The 23,245-nt window shown below is 44.3% G+C and overlaps 1 protein-coding gene across 1 annotated transcript in view; it reads right to left on the reverse strand.

The window, feature by feature from the left end:
• Positions 1-23,245, reverse strand: part of kif26ab (kinesin family member 26Ab) — a gene marked incomplete at its 5' end in the record, with an annotated part of 66,450 nt that overhangs the window by 7,176 nt on the left and 36,029 nt on the right. The window contains 6 exons of the mRNA XM_083910597.1: positions 341-500; positions 1,368-1,551; positions 2,381-2,643; positions 3,265-3,358; positions 4,247-4,459; positions 7,125-7,308. Of these exons, the coding sequence (XP_083766723.1) occupies positions 341-500; positions 1,368-1,551; positions 2,381-2,643; positions 3,265-3,358; positions 4,247-4,459; positions 7,125-7,308 (1,098 nt within the window). The remainder of the gene's footprint in view (positions 1-340; positions 501-1,367; positions 1,552-2,380; positions 2,644-3,264; positions 3,359-4,246; positions 4,460-7,124; positions 7,309-23,245) is intronic.

Below are 23,245 nucleotides of genomic sequence, written 5' to 3' on the forward strand. Positions count from 1 at the left end.
GGCACCTATGCTAGCATATTTGCATAATGCATTTTGACTGACCTGCGTTTCCACTGCCACTTGGAAAGTTTCACTTTTTTTCAATTTCTGTTGCATGCAATTCAGTTTTAGCCTTCGCCATTACATGTACACGGGTAACGTCACACAACACGTCATTAATCTTTTCATACCTGAAGGTTTATTATTGATATATCATCTGATAATTTATAAAAACACCAGTAAAAGGTATTATATCAATATATCAAAAAGTATAAAATCAGTGATGGTCACACAGCAGAAGAGAACAATAATTATTTCACAGAAGCTGAAATTAAAAGACACTGTTAAATGGTTTACTTACCTGTAAGGTACGTGTTTTGCTCCGTTTGTTAAAGCCATGATGACATTTCCCAGTGCGTTCAGAGATAGACACAAGCCTCCCCCTCCGTCTCTGCTTTTACTCAGAACCTTTTCACAACTTCCCAGGTCGATGAGATGCAGCCTGCTCCGACCGCCTGACACTGTGCCAAAAAACAGTAGAATAACCAGATGAGAACAGTGCTGACACTCCCTGTTTGAAGTCAGTTCCTTGCACAAAGTGCCATAATGACAGGAGTGGCACAGCTCAAGCCTACAAGACTGGTGACTGTCAGCGCTGTCTGATTTATGAGAGTAAACTTTCCACAGTGAAACTATTTAAATTGCAGCCAGAGTGATGAACTCCCACCAGGTGTTTAACAAGGGCACGCTAACAAGGAAGCTAAACATACAGTCACCGCCACCACCACCACCAACTTATGAATACAGAGCAGTTAGAGTTGGCTGCCATTGTTAAAATTACAGGGTAAAAACTCTTGTCAGTGAGGCTTCAAATATGCATTTCATTCGGACAAAAGTATAATACATGTAACACATTTCTGTTTCGCAAAGAGACCAAAGTCATCCACAAACATTGCAAATAAGGGACTTGTCTGGTGTTCCATTCATATGCTGCTTAGGATAACATTATTTGTCCTCCACATTCAGTAAGAATGACAGCTCACCTTTACATAACCATAATAGAAAATGGGAAATATAATAGTGATTCACACTATATACAGTACTGTGCAAAAGTTTCAGGCACCACCAGCTTTGTTGTGTTTTTCTGTCAAATTCTGTGATCATGTGAAGTATAAGAACAGCGCTGTGTTATTGTTCAAGTGTAATGGTTGATCAAACATACTAAACAACAAAAAAGGTGTTTCAGTAAAGTGAAATAGAAATAATTATCCTCATATGGTCGTAATAGCAACAGCTAAAACAACAAATCTAATGGTTCTGCACATTACTATATATATATGATTGTAATCTTAGATGAGAATTGAACATATGGTAATGCAACTACTAACTTCCGCCCTTGCCACTCTTCTCCATACGGTATTGGTAAACGTGCAGCGTGAACAGCATGTGGGAGTTGCGTCGGTCTTCCTCATCTGCATTCGGTCGGCTGGTGCTGCGTGCAGTGATGGCTGCGTCCAGGTAGAATGCAGCCTTCTCTGCTGTCGGGGCACGCAGCTCACTCTGATTCTGGAGCTGGAGGGGGGGAGAAGAGACAGTAAGACAGGGTTAGGGTGAGCATAGGGGACCACGCAGGGCTTGAGAAAAAGGCTAGATGTGAAAAGGTACGAGAATGAGAAGGGATCCAGCTAATTGGACCTCAGCACACATTTCTTGCCCATTAGATTGGGTCTCGGGGGCAATTAAAACTGCAGATATGCGCACACAGGGAGGAGGATTAGGTAAAGTAATGGTGCAGCAGGAGGCAAGGGCACTGGATGTGATGATGGTGATGGTGAGATACAGAATGAGAGGAGGGGGTATATATATATATAAAAAGAGAGACGACGGGAGGCATCATGAAGGAAGCCCACGCATGGCTGCTGAGAGGAACTGCATGAAGGAGCTTCTCTGAAGAGCAGAGCCTTTGAAGTCAGAGTCCATATACTGTAGATTCCCAAAAACAACATCTGTCAGCAACACCTGTGAGTCCGTTCCAACCTTCAGTCTTCCACCATCCCCCAATATTTCTATTGTGCTGCAGAGGACTCGCACTAACACACCGGGTAATAGATGCTGACAGGAGAGTCAATACAAAGGTAAGAAAAAAGCCATCAATACCTCAGATGGCTTTGATGGAAAAATAAAGAAGGGATTTTAGAGGCAGGCAAGATAGAGTGAGAGTCCTGGCAGAAAAATAACACACATGCACACACAAGACAAAGTCAAACATCTTTGGGAGAGTAAGTGGGAGATCATATACAGAAACAATCAATACTGAGACAGCCTAATACTTTATAACCTGCAGGGACAGCGATAGGATCAGTGAAAAAAAGAAGAAGTGGAGAGGTGGAATGCTTCTAACCTGAGTGCCACAGATGGGATCCTCTCTCAGGTGAATACCCGAGGACTGGCCTTCCTGCAGGCTGCCAGTTGACACATCAGACAGCAAGTCTTTCAGCTCCTCGTCTTTGCCGAAGATTTCCACTGCAGACACTCGAACAGAGAAGCGCGTCGCCGTCTTCTCCTTGCGCTCATTGATGAGCTTGAAGAGCCAGGAAATGGCACAGGGCACAATGCCGAGGTTCTGAGTAGAGCTGTCTTTGCCAATCATGGTGTATGTCTTGCCTGAGGATGTGTGAAAAATAGAAAGGAATGAAAATGGAAGTACTGCTCTGTATCTGGGAGCCAGCTAATGCTGGCCACACTATACAGGGTGTTCAGACAATAATTACTTCTTTCATCAAGTGGTTTGGAATAGGCGGGATGTTGACAAAGGCATAGATGCTGAAATTGGATATTTTCCAATGAAGGGTTATTGTGTTTAACAACTGCTGATGGAAAAAAAATTAATAATGGCTGATGTGGTTTGGAGGTAATATCAAGTACGTTCCAAATAAATGTCAAACGTTTTATAAAAGGACCCTTTCCAGAAGCAGTCATTTTGTGGAGAATTATAGCAAGCGGAAACTGCAGCATGAAGAGAGCAAGCCCTTCAGCCCAAGAACACTGGTCAAGCCAATTACTGAGATTTTAATTATACACTGAGCCCTGAAGCCTGGATGCAGCACTTTATCCCTCCCTACCACATCACTACCCATTGCTCGCCTGCAATATCCCATTCCTTGACTCACCCAAGTGCACCGCTAAGCCAATTGTGGAAATCAAGTGTGGCTAACAAAGAGCAATGTGAGATGTCCCTGGCTAACAAAGGCTCTCCTCTAATCTCTCGCCAGTGGATGAGCTTACCGAGCTTCACTTGGCCAAAGCAGAAGATGCAGCCGTCTGCGCCGTTCACCACCGACTGGATGACCTCGGCCACTGTCCCCGAGCACACCTCAGCCTGTGAAAAACACACAGAGACAGATTCCATTTACAGCCTCATCCAAGGAATAATGTACAACAGGTGCACCTGAGCGCAGTGAGCTAATATACACGGAATCACATTAATGCTTTCAGTTTTTTCATCACCTTGGATTGTGTGTGTTTGTGCGTGTGTGTGTGTGTGTTACAGTGAGTTCCAGCATGGGTCCTCTGGGGCACAGTTTCTGCAGGAGAGAGGAGACCCTCTCCCATATATCACGGGGCAAACAAGGCCTCTAACAGCAGAACAGCTTGCTGTTACTGTTAGCCACCAACAGTGCTGTCCCAGTGGTGCAATCTAAGCAGCATGGACTCAGCTCTGCAGCAGCAACATTCCACCTTAAGCCATCAGCACATTACAGGAGGAAAATACTTGCTCCAAGTAGGTGGCATGATAGAAGATCTGAGAGAAACACTGTACGACATAGTGTTGAAAATCTTCTCCACCCTCGATTACGAACAACTTACTGCACCGTGGGGAAATGAGGTTATTTCTGAAATTTTGCAGCGTCTGACAAATTTTCAAAAATATGTTTAAAGCTGTGCTGAGGACACAACAAGAAAACATTTATCTGACCTCTGATGCCTGCTGTGTGCTGCAGAGAGCTGGGGTTAGATATAGCTGTTCTATGAAAGGAGAGGTTAGATATAACTGGAGTAAATTCAAATCATTCCCTGGGGGCTTTAAAGAGCCCAGCTGTTAGGCCCACACTGGTACAAATGCCCTCTGACCTAAGACAGGCATTTGTCTCTAAGCCTCTGGCCACACCCTGCCAGCATAAACATGTCTGTTTGTCCTTGAGAAACTGAACTCACAAACAACACCTTACATAACAAGCACACAAAACACACACAAACTGGTCCTTACTTGTGAGGCATCCTGGGTAAAAACAGCATCGAAGGCGAATATCTTTGGGACGGCCACAGTGGCAGATCTCCTGTGTCCTGAACTGGAGTGTGGGCTGGATGCAGGATCGTACAGAGTCAGCTGCTTCTTCCTACTGTCCACTTTCAAAAAAGACTGAGACTCCGAGGAGTCCACGGCCTCCAGAGACGGACAGATCCGCATCATCACTTTCACCTGGATTTAAAAGTCACAGGATAAACAGAAAGGTTTTAAAAAAAATAGCAATAATAATAACATGAATGTGGAAAATGGACTCAGCTGAGAGCGGGCAAAAAAAGAGTTGAAATAAAAATGCTCAGGTGTAGAGGAGGCAGAGAGGAGAAAAACATTAACATTCTGCACTTGTCGCCTCAGAACACTAACAGAGGAGAGAGGAGGAATGCACCATGGGTATACTGAATATAGGTTAGGATCCAAACTGAGAGCAAGGCTCAGCATTTGTGCATTAGCATCACGTCCACACATGTCAGAGTTGATGGACATTGCCGGTTTCCATGGAAACTGGTGAACTCAATGGGTCAACACAGTGTCTAACGGTGTCAGAAAAGCAGCTAAGTGCAAACTGAAAGTCATCGTAGAAAATGGGGAACATTAAAGTGTTTGAAGCACCATGCTGCGGCGGGATTATACCTCCAGTGGGTTGTTCCTTTGGACCAGGTGCAGCTCATCAGCATGGGAGTGTATGAGCATATGGCTCCTTCTCTATATCCTACTTATTCACTCTTCCTCCTTCTCCTCGTCTTACTCTCTATTGCCTGGAAACTGTCAGCTCCACATTAAGAAACTACCTAAACCTATAATTCTGGAACTTAACATTCATAGAGTGAGCTCGCAGTCTTAACACATTCTGCAGGGTTCAGTTCATCATGCACTAAATAGGATAACAGCTTATATCTCCAGGTGTTGATTGGGCACATGTCTGACAGGTCTGCTCATGTCTGAAATCATTGCGGTGTTTCCAGGAGTGAAGTCAGTCTGCCGGGTTGTGTATTATATGATGGCATCCCGCACAAACAACAGCACTGTGTGCGGTTGTGTGGGCGTGGTTGTGTCTATATGACACTTCCTTTTACAATGACCTTATTTTGAATGTCTGAAAACTCTATATTGCTTTACAATACGATGGCCAGATATAAACAACTGCAGTGGAAACATATCTGCAACTGACTGCAGACATAATGGGCTCTTGGGATATGTATAGCAGTGTTTAGAGGCCTGTCAACTCCCCAAGTGTTTAGTGTTACACCGAGCATTGGATAAACAGAACAGCTTCTATATCCTACAGTGCATGTGATAGGGAACTCAATCCTGAACTATTTCAATGCCTTATGAAAAAGCACCTACGATGCCCCCTTGGGCATTGAAATGAAAACCCTAACCCTAAAACAGCTAACTCCCTTCTCTTTTTGACAGATGACTGTTTTGTTCAGCTGGGGACTGTCTACTGTCTTAACCCCGACACAAAAAAGTCTATTCTTCCCCTGACTAGTATATAAATATTGCTACAGCTCTCAACCCCCACACTCTGAGACATGTCACTGGAAATTCTTTTCTTTCAGTGAATGAATTTATCTTGGATTCCTAAGGCCAAGTGCAAACTCTCTTTGTACTCCACAGGGGGGCTGTTATCCTGACTGACATGTGCATATGCTGAGTAAATTACATTTGCGATGATATTTAAAACTGGGCTTGCACATTTGCAGAGACCGTGTACCAGACAAAGGCCACCATGCGATCTATATGTCTCACTTTTATTTATGCTGGCAGAGATCAGATACTGGAGGCGGTGGAGGATTGGCTACAGTATTTTTCACACTTCAGACTTGTGTGCTAATGGCCTCTGTTTTCCTGTCCCCGTGATCCCCCACAAAATCCATTAGTGTGGCTTAGCATTCCTCCCTCCACCCGACAGAATGCCTGAAGAACTCACTCTAGGTCAAAAGTGGGGTAGACGTGAAAGGGACCCACATACGAGTTGATGGAAACAAGACACTAACCCAAGTTGCATTGAATTTAATAACATGACTTAATATGAAACAGACACAGGAAAAGCTAAAAGCACGCAGACTACTGAAATATCACCCGCACATTTAATTCCATAAGGGAGGGATGGAGGCAAGAAAAGCAGAGAAAGCACTCCCAAAACCTGAAACTCTGGCTTGATAGACAACATTAAAAATCCTGATTTACACAAGCTACAAAGGAATAGTAGCTGCAAAAATACCCAGTGTACCTCAGGTGTGGGCTTAAGTAGAGTTGTTAATAAGCAGTTTTTTTATGAAGTCTGTGTGTCAATGGGAGATTAACAGCATGTCGGAAAATTTCAACCGTCTGGATACCTGGCAACAGAACCAAGCACTTCCTGTCCAGGTGGGTTCTAATCTTGTTAGGGGACTTCTGCTTTATAAATACAGGATGGCCACTCTGACAAACAATACCCAATAAACCACAAAGGAAGAGTGTTGTGTGAATACAGCTTTGTTTAATGACTGCCCTATTTGCTGTCAACTCCCAACTTTCACACATGCTACCTTAAATGGAATTAAAAATGCTGCCATTACAGCATTTGATAAAAACTAAAGTTTTTAGCATCTTTCTGTGTTCCGTCAGAGGAAGCGAGTCTCATAAATCAAGTGAATTCATGACATTCCAGCAGGCTTATCTGACTGCATCTGTGCGGACTGTACCAGACGACACGCTGCCTCTGGGCCAGTGTGCCGCCACTCTGCATTCTCCTCTACAAATACGGGTCTGTCCATATCTGTATGTGTGGGGGCTTAAATGCACAGACTGTATATGCATTATCTGTACTTGCAGTTATTATATGTGTTGCTCTCACCTTCCCCATCCCTGGATTCTCTTTCACTTTGGACACGGCTCGAAGCAGGCATGGTGGGGCGGGGGGTGGCGAGACCTGCAGGATGCCGCTGAAGTTGGTCGGGTAGATGGAGGGCTCCTGAGAGTGGAGCAGCGAGGGCTGGTGCTTCTTCCGCTTCGAGGACAGGTTAAGCTTCTGAGCTGCCCTGGAAGACAAAAAAAAAACACAGGAAGGTTGAAGCCAAACTATGAAAACCACCGAGTCAGAGAGTTCATGCACAAGCAAACTGCTTTCAGCTCAGGTTGTATTTTCCTTGACCGAAAGCTCATTGATTTTAATTGTGTACTTTTTAAGGGTGCACTGCAACACCTTTAGAACACACACTGAAACGACAACATAAAAGGTCATAGAGCTCCTTTGAGTCAGCCAAAGCAAACAAAGAGAACTAAAATACGCCACCACTCCCTGCATTTTGCACTTTAAATGTTGCTTTTCTTCCAACTTCCAATTCATTCCTTTTCAAATAAACAAATCCATAAAATGAAGTAGAAAGAAGACTGCCAGGGACATCATTTAGGCTTTAAGAGTAAGTGCACAAACGTATCTTGTATTTATCAATTGATGGCTGCTGAACCACTGCCTTCTAGGATGCCCTTGTGTTAAGTAACAGCAAAGCATCTACTGTTCGTGTGGAGGTTTGACCTTTCACATGAGTCAGCACCGACAGATAAGGAGGAAGTAGGCTGGAAAAACCCATCTCTTTCTTCTACTTTAATGGTATCTTCCATAGACCCCTTAACAGATCCCTCTGTTGTAACTGAATCCAGCTTTCTAATTTACAATCCACTACCATCACAGCAGCAAGTGACAACACAGAGAATACAGCGATTCAGACAGACACTCCCTTCTGTCTAAACCCCTGCCACTGAAAGGGCAGAACCAATATGTGCCTGGCCTGCAGGGAATCTAGCCAGAGGCAGAGTGGCTCCAGGTATGGCATTGGCCCCGGATCAGCTAACACTGCACCTCAGCTGGAAATTCAAGGTCAGTGGAAGAAAGTAATACTGCAAGGACATTCAGTGCACTCAATTTTTTTCTTCACTCAAGCAGTGTGATTTCAGAGAAATGCAGCAAAGGCAAAGAGGTGATTGCCAACATGAAGGTAAAAGGGGCACATATATAGTAAAAGAAAATTGGAGTGTGCGATTAAAAGATTTGAAATTTGCAGAGCAAGGAATTTAAGGAAATGGGAAATAAGTAGAGCATGTAAAGAGAGAGCAAAAGCAGATCCATCTGTGTCCTGGTTAGCAGTTTCCTGAGAGGCCAGTTCAAGCTCATTAGTCCTGCACTGGGTTCCTCTGGACAGGAATGGGTGGGCTACAGCCCAAAATTCCACCTCCTCCTCCTCTCCCATCCCTGCTTCCTGGAGTGACAACCTGAACCCCTCCTCTCCTCAGCAGTCCCCTCTCCACCACACGCCCCCCTGCAGCGACAGCCCAAGAGCACAATCAGGGGAACACGCTGCCAACTGATGGAATAATTATTGCGTCCAAGAAGGCTACAGGAGAAGGGGGTCTCCCCAGGGAGCTGCCGATGTGTGATAGCATGTGAGACGGATCGTGTGACGGGGGAGAAAAATTAGATGGAATAGCTGAATGTGAGATGGGGAGAAAGAAAGGGGAAACCACACCAGAGTGCACGTGGCTGAGAGCGACCATGTGTGTGTATGTACATTTATGAGAGACACATTTACGTAAGATAGATGTATCCTGTCTCTGTCTCTCACCTCAGTCCATCTCTATACCTTTTCACAACAAAGAGATAAATTAGACCGATCAGAAGTCACCAAAGCACTACTGTAGTGATTTATAACAGTCTCACAGCCCAAAGCTGTGCTTGTAACCTTGAGATATAATTCTCGATGCACAATGGTGCACGTGTTCTTCAGAAAGTGAGGGGGGAAAAAAATATATGGGGTTGCTTTTTCAACACAACCACATGTACACAGGGAAATTAATTGCTTGTCACACTCGCTCTCTCTCCCTCCCACCCTCTCTCTCGTCTGTCTCCCAAATATGTGATCAGTCAAGGGAAAATAGGCGGCGAGGAGAAGATCGGATTTCTTCAACACAACAGCTTGTCCACCTGTTTACACCCCCTTCTTCATGCTAATGAAGCTGTTTACCTGCACAATTTAGTCTAAATGCTCAGGAGGATCTGGTATATGTGTATCTGTGGAGTGATTTTCAAACTAAAAGCACATTTTTTTGACTGAACATGCACCAGTAAGAAAATGCTGCAATGGTTGTACTTACAGCTCTTTCCAATCCATTATCTAGTTTATGGTCATAGTCAAAAAAGAGACAACTGATGGAGTTCAACTTTGCGGTCCATGTTTGTGTTGTCACTGCTCTCCATTACTTTCCCATCAGACGACGCCGGGCACAGTTGCCGAAAAACACGGCGAGGCGGGGCTGCTCACTTGTTGGGGCACTGGAGTCCTTTTTGCCGCAATCACAATCATTGAGGTTCCACTTGATTTCACAGAGATTTGTAAGAAGTGGGAGGGGTGGAGGGAGGACAGGGAGGAGGGGGAGTGGGAGTCATAGTAACCCCGAATGGAACTAGCACCAGGTGGGGTTAGGGTGGAGGTGGGCAGAGAAGGTGAGTATCCTGCAGGAAAAGCAGTAGGATCACAGTGAGGGGGGGTTCAGGTAGTCCAGAGAGCACCTCTAACTCTGCCCATGTCTCTTCACCAGCAAAAGTTCATCATCAGCTCAGAGATGCACAAAAATCAAGCAACAGCTTCCTCTCCAACTCAGTTTTTTCCACATCCAAACCTTGCACAGATTTCCCTCGCCTCTCTCAGTTAATCCACTGTGGTGTGTCGGGTCCTGATGCTCCGGTCCTGCCCGTGCAGAGTCTCCACGACTCACAGCCAGTAGGAGGGAGAGAGAGAATCAGCAACACCTCGCTTGCCTGCAGAATTTTCCTTGGGTGGCTGAGAATGAGGTGAATTCCTACTCTGGTTCCGCCTCTCTGTCCCTCTCCTGCTATCTGTGAAATGCTGGCAGCTGTCCTGCTGCGTTTCTCTCACTCTCTCTCGCTCTCTCTCTCTCTCTCTCTCTCTCTCTCTCTCCCTCCCTCCCTCACACACACACTCCCTCCTCTCCCTCTCTCTCTTTCTTTCCTCCCCTCAGCCCAGCCCCTTTTCCCTGCCAGACGAGGTGTCGGCGCTCGATTGCTGGCTGCTCGCGGCGCAATTCGCAAGTATTCTCTTTCTCTCTCAATGCACACACACACACATTGGTACCCCAGCACACGTCACATGAATACTTAATGCATACAGGAGCCCTCTCTTCTTTTAGGGTCCCACACTTCAAACAGATTTAGTTAGTATGCCTACAGTGCATGCATGCATGAGCGTGGCGAGTGTGTGTGCATGTGTGTGTGAGCTGTGCTGTGTTTGTCTGGATAGTGAGAGTGCACACTTGGGCACATTTGTGTTTTACGCCTTTGTTGAAGGATGTAATTATCCTGATGAACGACAGCGTTATTAATCACAAGGAGTGAAGCACAGATAAGGAAAGATATACTTAAGAGCGGAAAGATGGACCGCCTGAATGAGAGATGGTCTCAGACTGAGTTAAAAGGCAAAAAAAAGAAAATAAATAAAAGACTGTGAGCGTGAGGCAGAGGTTGCACAATAAACAAACGACATCTCAGAAAGGCAGATTGATGCTGGCGAGTGAGACAGAGTGCAGTCAGTCAATGGTCAAGGGTAAAAAGGGGAATGAAAGCATGCGAGTGGGCGAACGCTGGGGTGAGAGTAGCCTGTATTCCCAGGACTGCCAATTTACCAGTAAGCCCTCTCAGCCCCCGACCAGCCAGTCTTGTTTGAAAGGCTTTGGGTTTTTGGCTGCAGAGTGCCTCCTACAACATATCGGCAGACATGGAGGGTGTGAGACATGCCAGATGAAAGTACATTCTGCGCACACACACTCGCCATGCTCTCTTCGCCTCTCTCCATCTGACACAGTGAACGTTCTCTGAACTCTGCTGAATTAAATTTGGAGTTAAAAAAAAAAAAAGAAAAGAAAACACCGCACAAAATAAAAGCCACCTCTGCCTATCTATCTATCTGCAGAGCAGAGTATAGTAACAAAGCAGACTTGATATATCACATAACCTTTACCTCCCTCATTGCCACACCAGGCTTACCTTTTCTGCAGTGTGTCTAAATTAATTCGCCTGAGGTGAGCTTATTTTCAGGAGCGAGATCCATCTCCTGAGGCTTTACTGCATGTTTCTCTGACACAGAATCCATCTGAATCATGACTGGCAATAGCCAGCGAGAGGGAGACAATACTAATGTGGACATTGGTCACCCTAACGGCGCAGCCAATCATTAGTCGTATGCCTACTGTTGCCTCCCTCAGTATGGTTCCAAGTGGTCTATTTCACAACGACATAACAATAGGGAACAGCCACAGTTGGAAGTGTCCTGATAGCCTTTCAGCTCCATCACTGTCTACTTATGAACAGACCTTAGAGACAGATAATGACTGTAATATATATAAATGAGCCAGAGCAAGACAGATGGAAAATCAAAGACCGTTAGAAATTAAAGGTTTTCTGCATGGTGTCTTTGTTTCCAGATCTGAAATTCAACCTCACCTATGGATGGAGGAGTGACAGTGAGGGGAGGATGAGAGGAGGTTTGCCTGCTGCTTCCAGGTCTTCACGTGAGCCCTGATTGTCAATTATCAGACTGGCTCTTGTTTTTCAAGCTTTGTAAAATTTAACAAAAGAAGAGGGAAAATAAATCCCCTCTGCCTCAGAGGATCATTAGGTGGTTCACCAATTAGCTTATTTGTCACCATTTATCTTTGTTCTTTTGGCCAGCTATACAGCTTTTTAAGTAGACACTTCCTGTGAATAATTACCACATTGACCACATTTACTATTTTTTGACATTTCCATTCTTGTTTTTTACCTCTGTAGCCACACAGGGATCAGATCACTGGGTCTGATATCAGACTGCTTTGTCCCTCCTGGTGGGTCTACCTCACACTGTTGCTGATTTGCAGGGCAGCATAGCTCTTGAATGAAGATGGGGGAATTCTGGTCTCCACCCGTCCTCAACGCCATGCAGTGATAATGACATTGGCACAAAGAGTCAGACGCGCTCGCTGCTGTAGACATTCCGAATTCACCCTGAGCTCAGAAAGTAAAGGTATTTTTTTCTTATTGGGAGACGTGCGAGCATGAAACTGTGATGTTGCCGTGGATTTTGGGAGACAATTTCGAGCCAAAAAATGCCTTAGAAGCAGTTGTGTGTTGATCTATCAGGTGTGATGCTATGTTTTTTGAGTCCAAACCCAATCAATATGAAACCTCCCCAGAGTTAAAATCAGTACACAGTGTCTTATTGATGGGCTGCCCTTGACACGATCAAACAGACCCTCTGCCCCAAAGGTGTGGGGGGGAATAACATAAATCTTCTAACTGAGCTAAGTGTGGAAGAAATACAGACTTAGATCAGTTCAAGCGAAGAGAACCAGGCTAATGGTCAGTTAGCAACGTAACTGCTTCATTTTCTCTTTGCCAAATTAGGCCTGGATTGAAGCAAATATTCATTTCGGTGCTGAACCGGTGCCCAGGACACGCACGTTCTGACCCAGCCACCGCTAAGCTTCAATGGTGATTGAGCACCCATGACATCACCTTGTGATGAACACATACATTCATAGATAAGGAGAGGCGATGATGTCATACTTTGCCAACCAGCCACTGGCAGCAAGAAGCCCCACCCAAAACAAGATTTACTAGCTGAGGTCAGGATGCTGATCATTAAGTATGAGACAAACGCCTGCTCGCCATTAAAACCCTTCTTCTCAGAAGCAACTGCTGTGGCTGTATCTCACTGGGTCAGAGAAGACTGTTTGCTGTGGGTGTCAGCATCCTCCAGATGTATGGCCTTCCATGTGTAAATATATGCATTACCCCCGACACTAAAAGCTGACAGGGTCACGGGGTGAGCTCTTAAAATAACCAATGAAATAACTAGATTCAGGTTACCTGACTGAGCCACACTGGGACTATAACAGAGGAACATGCTGTCAAATGCATGACGAAGATGATCCAAGCCTCCTGTGTGGCGCTAAGGATTAGTCAGGTAATGAGTCTGTCTCCGTTCCAAAGTCTCCCTGCAATCAAGAGACCACTGGTATAAACATCCATTTTCTCACTTCCTTTCCTTTATTCTAAATCACTCAAAACAACTAATGCCCAAGGCCAAAACATCCTGACTATGGGAAAGTGGTTCAACAAATGTTTACCGTGACAAAAATGTGCACTTTTTACTTCACAAAGGAAATGAATACGTTCCCACCTGGAGCATCAGGCATTCTCCCTTGGTGCTCTCGACAAAATCCCAAATCTCAGTTATTTCAGAAGATCTTTCCCCTTTTCTCCTTGTGAGAACTAAGAGGCTTATCTGGCCGTCAGCTGAATTTTATCAACTCAAAAGCTCTGAGGCTCTCGACTTGTTGCCAGTCGGCTTCCTCCTGCTTGGCTGTTTTAATGATAGTCTGAAGGTAAATACTTCCTCTCTGGTGTCAGTTTACAGGAAGTGGCCAAAACACCTCCAGGCTGGGATTTGTGCACTTTCTATAACTCCTCAGAAATAGATCAACGGATCATAGCGAAACAGACATCGATGAAAGCAACGTCCAGTTAGCTGAGCGATATCTCTCATGGCATGTTCCAAACACATTCAACCAAGGTCCTTTTTTATAAAAGCTCTTTGTTCCAACAAGGTGTTCAACAAGCCTTTTGTTCCTGAGGTGTCTGGCCTTGGACACAGAATACCAAATGGGGCATCATTTGTGCGCTGACTGCTGACAGCCCAAGGCTGCACGGCACGCACATCATCTCTGTACCAATCCCTGGGAAATTAGGTAGCTCCATGCATATATGTAACACATGGTGTGAATCATAGAAAAGCATATATTCCTGGTGTTACTGTATCGTGTCATAAATGTAGATTCAAACAGGTCATCTGTCAGAGCAAGAGAGAAACATGCAGCTGTCTGTAAATGCAAACTAACTCCTCCTCAGGACTCTCCTCACGTGGAAAATGAGCAATTTGGGCGTCCTCCTCCTCCTGGAGGAGCTGAAATAGAAGGGGATCATCAAAAAGAGAACAAAGGGGAAGCAATGCACAAGTAAGAATGGTGATAAAAAAAATAGAGATTACTGAGATGGAATTGGTGTGAAGAAGGTGCAGGTGAAATAAAGAGAAAGAGGCAGTGAGAGAGGGAGAGGCAGGGTGTGCAGCTGAGCCGTCTCTTCGATCAGCAGCTCTGGCTCACAGCCAGAGAGGCAATGTCCATGAGGAGGTAAATCATTTTCTGCCTGAGAAAGAAACAGGGGGGGAAAAATGATCATTGGCGCTCTGTCACAGCAAGCTTGGAGTTACTTTATTCCCAACGATGGGAATCCCCAGTCGAGCAAAAATAAATGGAACAGTTGGTGTAGTGCAAAAAAGAAAGAAATAAAGAAAATCTCATCAATATTCAAGAAAACCTGTTTTGTTAAAGCATATTAGTGTACGTAACAGTAGATTTAAGCCCTGGCTTTAATCAACAGAGGTAAAAGCAGCTTATGTGGTCATTTTTCTATTTGCTGAACAAGGAAACTATTAAACAGGTTTATCTATTGGGTCTTTGACGCCAACAAACTTCTCACTTCCCTACGACTAAGGATAACCACCGTAATCATGGGAGGGAATATTTCTGCAACACTAAAGACCCACAGAGTATGTGACAAACCCTTCTTGTGGCTAAATCACCTTCCGGTGTTTTTGTGTTTTAAGGGCCCCTACCCATAAAGCTTTGCGGCTCCAGACGCCCCTACACACATCGTCTCAGTCACAGCAACTTCCCCGTACCCACAGTGAAAGACCACAAAGCAATCCTGCCAAGTTAGGGGCTTAAGGAATTTAGGGGCTTAAGAAAACAAAAGGAGGGGCATTTGGGGTAAAAGTTGGGGGCTATAGTTCTTACAGTTGACTTTATTGTTCTTCCTAGTATTCATGATCACATCTTGCTAATGTGGCCCTAACTAGCTCCAACATTAGGACATGTGGAGGTAAACAAAGTTCAGGGCATTACCTCTGCAGGACTATTTGTCAGTAAATGAGATGAAGGGTCCCATTTAAAGAAAGAGCTGAGAAATACCTGCAATGAAAATCATGGGGAAAATCTCTAGCAATTTACCTTAAGTGGTAAACAAGAGGCTTCCAGAAAACAACTGCAAGTAGTGGGAAATGCTCAGCTATTGCATCAAAATTGGTTCAGACAGCAAAAGTAAAACTCTGGGAAGAAAAATTTGCTTTTCAGCTGATGGGTGACAGATGATAATGAAGATGTGTTTTTCCCTCCTCTTGTGGACTGCAGCCTCCCCACCTCTGGCATCGCTGACAGAGATTAACAGCTGCTTTCATCTGGTGTATTTTCACTCCTCAGACACTGCTCGAGGTATATTCTGCTTTGCTTTGCTCCAAGGCTGCAGAGAAACCTGGAATAACTTCACACTCTTTAATACACATGTTGAACTCCGCGTCACCCACAAGACCTCACCCAGGCTGCTCTGCTCACGGCAGACGGAGAAGAAGTCTGGGCATTAAACATCAACTCATTGCCAGCTGAGTGACATTTCCTGTCTCCTAAATTGATTCAGCACACAGTGGAGGCAGATTATGAGATACACAAGAGGCAAACAGGGGCCATTATTAACACAGGACGCCTCCTTGATCAGATATAATGTCGGTTTAGATCAACACATAACACCCGATGAGAAGACTAACTTCAGAGTGTGGGCGAGACACGGGGAAGAAAGCCAACATACTTCTGCTTCACTTCTATCCTTCATTAATCATTTGCTGCCATGTTAAGACACCTAGCGATTATTTATTTGCACTTCTTCACACAGAGGCTATCACAACATGCAGGCCCCGCAGGCTGGTGAGAACATTTGGGTGTGATTAATCAGTCGGCCATCCACAGAGACAGAACCGAGGGGGAGGGGAGTTCCAACACGTGTTTCATAATCTTTCATCTATATTTGAGTAAATAGGCAACCTGACAAAAACTACACGGGGTCCAAATGAGCTGTACCCTCAATGAGGTGGTCATGAGCGCAGATGTAGTAGTGATCAATTAGATCAGGCAAATCAATAAAAGCATTGTGGATGTGTACAGTATACAGAAAGCATATACTGATCCAAACTAATGGGGAAATATGAGCCTGAAAAGCCACTAAGATGTTAGCAACTATAACGGGCATTATTCGAGCTAAGCAGTTTATCCTGTATCACACACAAACAAAGTCAACCGCAGAAACACACACTGCAACACTCGCAAGGCCACATAAAGCGTATGGGGATAATGGGATTTTTTAGCACACTGCAGCTGGCTTTCACGTGCTGGGTCGTGAACCGATTACAGACTATAATCCGCTCTATTCAGAATAATGTGCATGCGGGAAGCAGAAACACAGAGAGGATAAATCCTCCTTTTAGTCTGGTACAGCAGATTTCCACGTGTCCTGTCCAAGCCGCTGGCTTGTTTCATATAGAGTTGGACAAGAAGAAGTCAAGGGCATAATATCCTGCACATAAACTCTCTTAATCTTTCCTAACACTCCACTTAGATACAATTAAGGAGCATCAATAGCTGTTGATATGTGGTTATGTTTTGTTGCTGTTTCAATGTATTATTGCTGTTAATTTGTCTAGGAAGGTTTGTGGTTTCCTCATCAGTCCACACATGATACACAAATACACAAATTAGAGCTGAAACATAAATCGATTATTAATCGTTTACTAAATTAATCGTCAACTATTTTGATAATCGATGAATCGGTTTGAAGCTTTTTTTCATTATCAAAACAAGATTTCTGACTGTTATAGCTTCTTAAATGTAAATATGTTCTTGTTTCTTGTTTCCTTGCTCCACATAACAAAGAAATCATTAAAACTGAATAATTTTTGGTTTGTAGAGAAAATAAAGACATTCAAGAACATTGTCATTTCCAGGTTTGACAAACACTGATCAGCGTCCTTTGACATTTTATGGACAAAACGATTCACAGACAGATTAATCGATTACAAAAATCATAGTTAGTTGCAGCTCTACAGAAAATTGCTAATGCACAAACAGGCAACACTTCCTGTTTCATCAATCTTATAACTGCTAAAAAAAATGTGTGATAAGCTATCGGGGGCTATGGGTGATGAGCTGCACATTTAACCACCTGCCCTGACAAAGGCTTTATCCTCAGTGGTAATCAGAACTCAATTTGCACAAAGCCTGGCCCTCTGCACTCGTAAACAGAAGCCGGAATATGATCGTTGTGAGTGTTTCTAAGACTGAAAAAAATAAAACAAAAAGTACAGCAATATTGTTTGGGGAAATCAACCTTCTAGCACTGATTAGGCAGCTATTAGTTATTCATGTTGAACACAGGGCCATGGCTGAGGAGCAGCAGGAGCCACCTTTGTTTCCCTGAATTGTTAGATATAAAAGCTCATGGGAGCAGAGGCCACAGGCTCTATTCTACATGTGCACGCACAATAGCCTATAAAATTCCTCCGCACATATTCCCTGCCACCAGCTATTGCACTTCACTCTTATTCCACCACAACCACGCACAGTACTGTGTCACAGCCACAGAGCAGAAGTCACTGTGGTCGTAATGATAAAGATAATGGAGTCCATTTGCATGACTTTCAATGAAGGGCACTAAAGAGGTTTAGATAGCATCCCTTGGCCCCCACAGGCATGATGTATAACATCCATTCCATTCAACAGGCTAGGGGTTAGAGGATCTGCGGATTCTGGAATGATATCTAAACATTAATGCACTGATCACGGAGCCCTGTGGGGAACTCGGAGTTGTTATACTGCTGAATGGGGAATGCTCAACGTGGGCAGCCAAACAGAGTTAGAAACGGATTGATGCTGAGGCTATAACCTCTCCTGCCCACATGCAACAGTACGACTGTACGACTCAAGACTGGCTCTTCTGATCATTCCTGCCAGCACAGTGAAAGGAAAAAAGGCTGCACTGTGTGAGGGAACAAGTCTACAGGAGAGAGGTCTGTGATCCACGTCCTCTCATTTCTCCATGCGTGAAAGGAATATGTCAGGACTGGGAAGTCTAGCCTTCCCCTCTCCCCTCAGGGCTTAACAAACGCGGACCCAGGGTGAGCACACGCGCTTGAGTCAGCACTTTAGCTCTTTGTTTGTCAGACGACTCTCCACTGCCCCCCTGTAGGCTACGTGAGTGGGCCAGACAGACTTCCTGACTCAGGGATTAATTTGGGGGAATGGGGGGGGGGGGAAGGAGAATGGGTTATACATTATGTAGGAAGTGTCAACCCCCTCCCTACTTGTCTTTTCCTTGTCACTGGAGCTGTTTGTCATTCATTATGACAGGCTCAAGTTACTCTAAGATCAACAGTGCCTGTCACCCTGGTGGTACTGTGGGCACAACACCCAGAAAGAGACAAAATACACCACAGTGAGATAAGTGCATCCTGCTTTGCAGCAAATTCTGCTGAACACATATAAAAAGAAGTTTTCCATGCATATTAGAAGCATGCTGTCTAAGCATTGCTGCCAATTTCTGAAACAGCAAAAACTAACAGAAAGGCAGCCTATTGCCGTTTAAGGGTGGATGCAAAGGTACAGGAGAGTAGTGGAATGCATCTATCTAGCTATGGATCCCTGAGGCTGCAAGGACAGGCCAGATCTCCATCAACATCTCCCCGCCTTGACGGTGCCTTGCATAGATTCACACCTGGGCTTATCTACAGACTGCATTGGCCTCAGCTGCTGCCGCTGAGTTCGACCACTGCACAGAGGCAGCCATTAGTCCCATCGGTCTGATTATGGCAGCGAAATACCAGCTGGTGTTTAATCCAACAGTAAACAAAGACAAAATACCACAGAGCAGCTCAACCATCCTGACTACCACCCACTCAATGCTTCTGATGAGCCAGTTGCTGCCCTGAGCATTTGTTGCCGGGATTCAACAGATTGATATGAACCACTTTGACTTGTCAGGCTTTGGAGATAGCGGCGGCATTGACATTGCAGCTCCCCTTTGGTTGTTTCCTCAAAATGAAGGCAGAATTTGTGCCGTGCTACACATTCTCCTCAGACTCTTGGTGGAGGAATCCATCTCACTGAGGCTTCACAACAAAACCATTACCCTCTCACCTCCAGGGGAGCAGACGGCCCAACTCCGACTAAGCAAAACTGCACATTCCACAGAGTGGGGGAAAAAAAAGAGAGTGACAGAAGTTAAGATAGAGAGGAAACCACAGCTCAAATATCAGATGTGCATTACCTGACTCCCATGGCAGTGAATCCAATATTGTTCTCCACAGGCACAGACCTCCTGCTCCTGACGCTGTCAGAAGTGAACATCAGCACAAACACGCAAACATTTACAAGCACATTCGACCCAGGCAGCAAATGTCCCTTCTCTGTATCTTCATCCCCCTGCCATGTGGGCCAGACTCGGTCGACCCCACTGCTCCACATAATCTGCCCTGCCTATTTGCCAGTGGCAAGGAATCTCTTCTGTCAATCACAGCGCAGTCAACCAAACACAGCACTGTCTCTCTCTTCATGGACCACCCCATCATGAAAGAACACATCAGTGCTTCCCCCATGCAAACAAACATGATGGAATTAGTTCCTCATGGAAACTTCATAACAAATCACACAATTCTGTACACACGTTTTGACAATAGACTCCAGCGAGCAACATGTAATTCACAGCTGCGTGTGATCCTGCGGTGCATCCACTTTGCAACACAGTCAACTCATTATTGTTTTTCTTATTCTTGTTTGTGCCTTTGACTAAATTATAGTCCAGTGGACCAGAGAGAGTTTATTTTTTCCAACATCCTGTTTTCCAGTCACCACATTTTAAAGAAAAATCAGTCACATTTAATTTCCACAAGCTAATGACTTGTTTCTATGGTAACTCAGTGCAGCCTGAGGGGGTAAAAAAGGGCAGAGTGAGTGTTGCTGACACAAAGGCAGGGACTTTTGCAGGAGGACCTGGGCTGAATGGGCCCTGTTTCCACAATTACAGGAGGATTCCTTTCGCACAATCACAGTCATTACACTCACCTGGGCAGCAGCTGCAGGGGCGGACGATGAATGACCATAAAACCACTTCCTCCTAATGCTCCTTCAGGGCCCGCATTCCAGCAAACAGCTGTCCATCCTGGCCCCCTGCAACAGACTGTCTGCCAGCCTGTGTGCCACCTCTGAAGTTCATAATGTGCCAGAATCTTCTTCGACTAACTTCTCGTGTCTCCACGGTCGTCTGAGCACATGTACAGTATTCACTGCCTGTCGAGCAACCTTCTGTGAGTCTGCAAAGCAACAAATGGAATCGCTCTACTCTAAACAACCACAGATCAGGGACCAACCATAGAAAATGTCTTATGCTTCGGTGCAGAAATGGGTAGAGCTGAAACAATTTATCGATTACTGAATTAATCATCAACTACTTTGATAATCGATTAATCGGTTTGAAGACATTCTGCAAGATCATCATCTCCAGGTTTGACAAACACCGATCAACATTTTTAACGCTTTCTGACACTAGCGATTAATCGATTACAAAAATAATCGTCAGTTGCAGCTCTAGAAATGCTCACACTGAGAAAACAGACTGCAAAGTGAGCAGTCGACTCCTCTCAGCTGCCTGCACTGAGAAATCCTACAGTACCAGTCGGTAATAAACACACCATCACAATCAGCAGGTGTTAATGGAACAGAAAGATGGGCAGAGGGATCCGCAGTTAGCCACAGCGTCCAGCCCCTGCTGTGATCTTCGTCTGGTTTCATTACACAACGCTCTGTCAATACACTAATCATATGCTCGGTCACAAGGCAATCAGTGCTTAACGTGCCAGTCAGCTGAACACATGGCTCTAAAGTCATTAGCCCCACCCACAGTAATACACTGGTGTACACATACACACTTAATGACCTGCGCACACACACACACACACACACACATCCAGTCTTTGACCCTTGACTCTTCCTGTCTCCTTGTGACTGTATAGTCACTCTAATTATCAATGAGTCATTATTGACCCCAGGGTCATCTTTGTTCCAGCCTTCCTCCCACAATTACCACAGACAGGAAGCCAGAGACAAGAGAAAAAAAGAGAAGATATTCTCTATTTTCAAAGAACATCACACAAGAAATTCACGTTTTCCAAGATAATCAAGGGAAAAATGTTCCCACAGGCAACGACACAGAGATGAAAAGCAATTTGAACATTAATGCGCACAGCCTACCAGCTATCGACATTAACAATTCTGATATTCATGAAAACCAAATATTAATTTGCTTAGTAAAACATAATTTGTTTCCTTAAATTAATAATTATCACCTTCAAATGAATAATTTGCTGCTTTTAATTATTAGTTCACACAAATTACATGAACATCATGTTTTACATTTTCAAGTTACAAATGTCAAACTGTTGTCAAGGATCAGTGTTTAGGATTTATGATAAATATAATACATGTATAAAAACTATCAAAACTATCATTCACTAGCAGATCCATGTTCCTTCTTGGAAAACAATGGTGCTATAGTGAAATTATCTTTATTGTTATGTTTTGTTAGTGGGTTTTTTAGTGGATCTTTTGCATTTTTACTTGTCTCTTTGACACAAGTGACGATGGAGGGGTGAGAGAAGAATCTGAACATCTGAAACCTGACCTCGAGCTGCCAAAGACTGGCTCTTTTAAACCATACAGACATTAATAATGTATTGTATTAATGCTCAAATCTGAGGGTGAAATAGTGATTTAAAAATCATTAAAAACTTTTCAATGGATAATTATTAGTTTAGAGAGTTTGTAATCAAATTGACATTTGTATAAAGGTTACTTTTCAACTCGCTACACATCTTAAATGGAACAAAATTGAATGCCTTTCTCACCGGTTGAATGGTTGACTTATTTTTCCAATGAAAAATTTAACAGCGCTTTTGTTAAAGGCACTATTCTTAGCTCTCAGCAGCAGCAAACTAGCAAGAGCAGCTCGACTCAAGCTAATTGCATTCTAATTAAAATTTCATCTCAGAGTGGAACAGTGTAAGTTAATGTCAGACAAGTGTCTAAGGGGCCTCCTCCACTCCACTGGGGTAGAAACTGCTATTTGGTTATTCTGCTCCTACATCCTGGGCTCTTAGGATTCATACATGCATCCCGCTAATTGTATCTTTTGAGAACAAAAAGGAATACTAATCAGATAAGAGTTTTCAATCAAGTATCAGACATGAAGGGCACTAATTTCATCATTTCCTCTTTTCAACTGGAGCAGAAAGAAAACAACCACATTTGTTGATTGATTCGGTTCTTTTTGATTTGTGCGGGGATTATATTTCAATCAGCGGCAGTGAGACACAAAATGATGAAACAAACAAAACAACAACCCAAGGATGAGGATGATGATAATTATGATGGGCCTCATGATGTTCCTGTTGGGTGTGTCTTTAAACGAATCGTCCACCATCCATCCACCATATTCTGTTTCTGCTGTTTCTCTGGGCCAAGCAAAACACCACATTCTTGGCTGCGAAACATCTTTGGGATGAAATTAAAGGTGGACCACTTTATTGTACTTCCATGTACACCCACTCTAACCCCACCAGGCCCGGTTCAAAGGAAAAAACAAGGCCACCTCCCCTGTTTTTCCCCTGGATCAGCCCACACTGACTGGCCAGACGTGGCTCTTTTCGTTTCAAGCTCAGGTCCAAAGAAAACAAGAGAATTAATAAATCAGAGTCAGGACTAAACCCTGTCTAGCAGACTACTGCTCTTGCGGCAGGAAGCACGATGCACAGGATGCTGCATACTTAGTGAAATGTCCCCGAAGCCAAAGGAGACGTCCCACTCGTACATTCTGACCTTGTGAAAAGCTGGCAAGACCAACTCCATTTGGGGGTGCTTGGAGGGGGAAAAAAACCCTAAGCTCCACACTGATCCACCATGGGTTGCCTGTCACACTCCACAAGTTCTTTCACCTCC

Source organism: Microchirus variegatus (assembly GCF_963457635.1).
Source record: "Microchirus variegatus genome assembly, chromosome: 2".
In the NCBI taxonomy this organism is placed as follows: Eukaryota; Metazoa; Chordata; class Actinopteri; order Pleuronectiformes; family Soleidae; genus Microchirus; species Microchirus variegatus.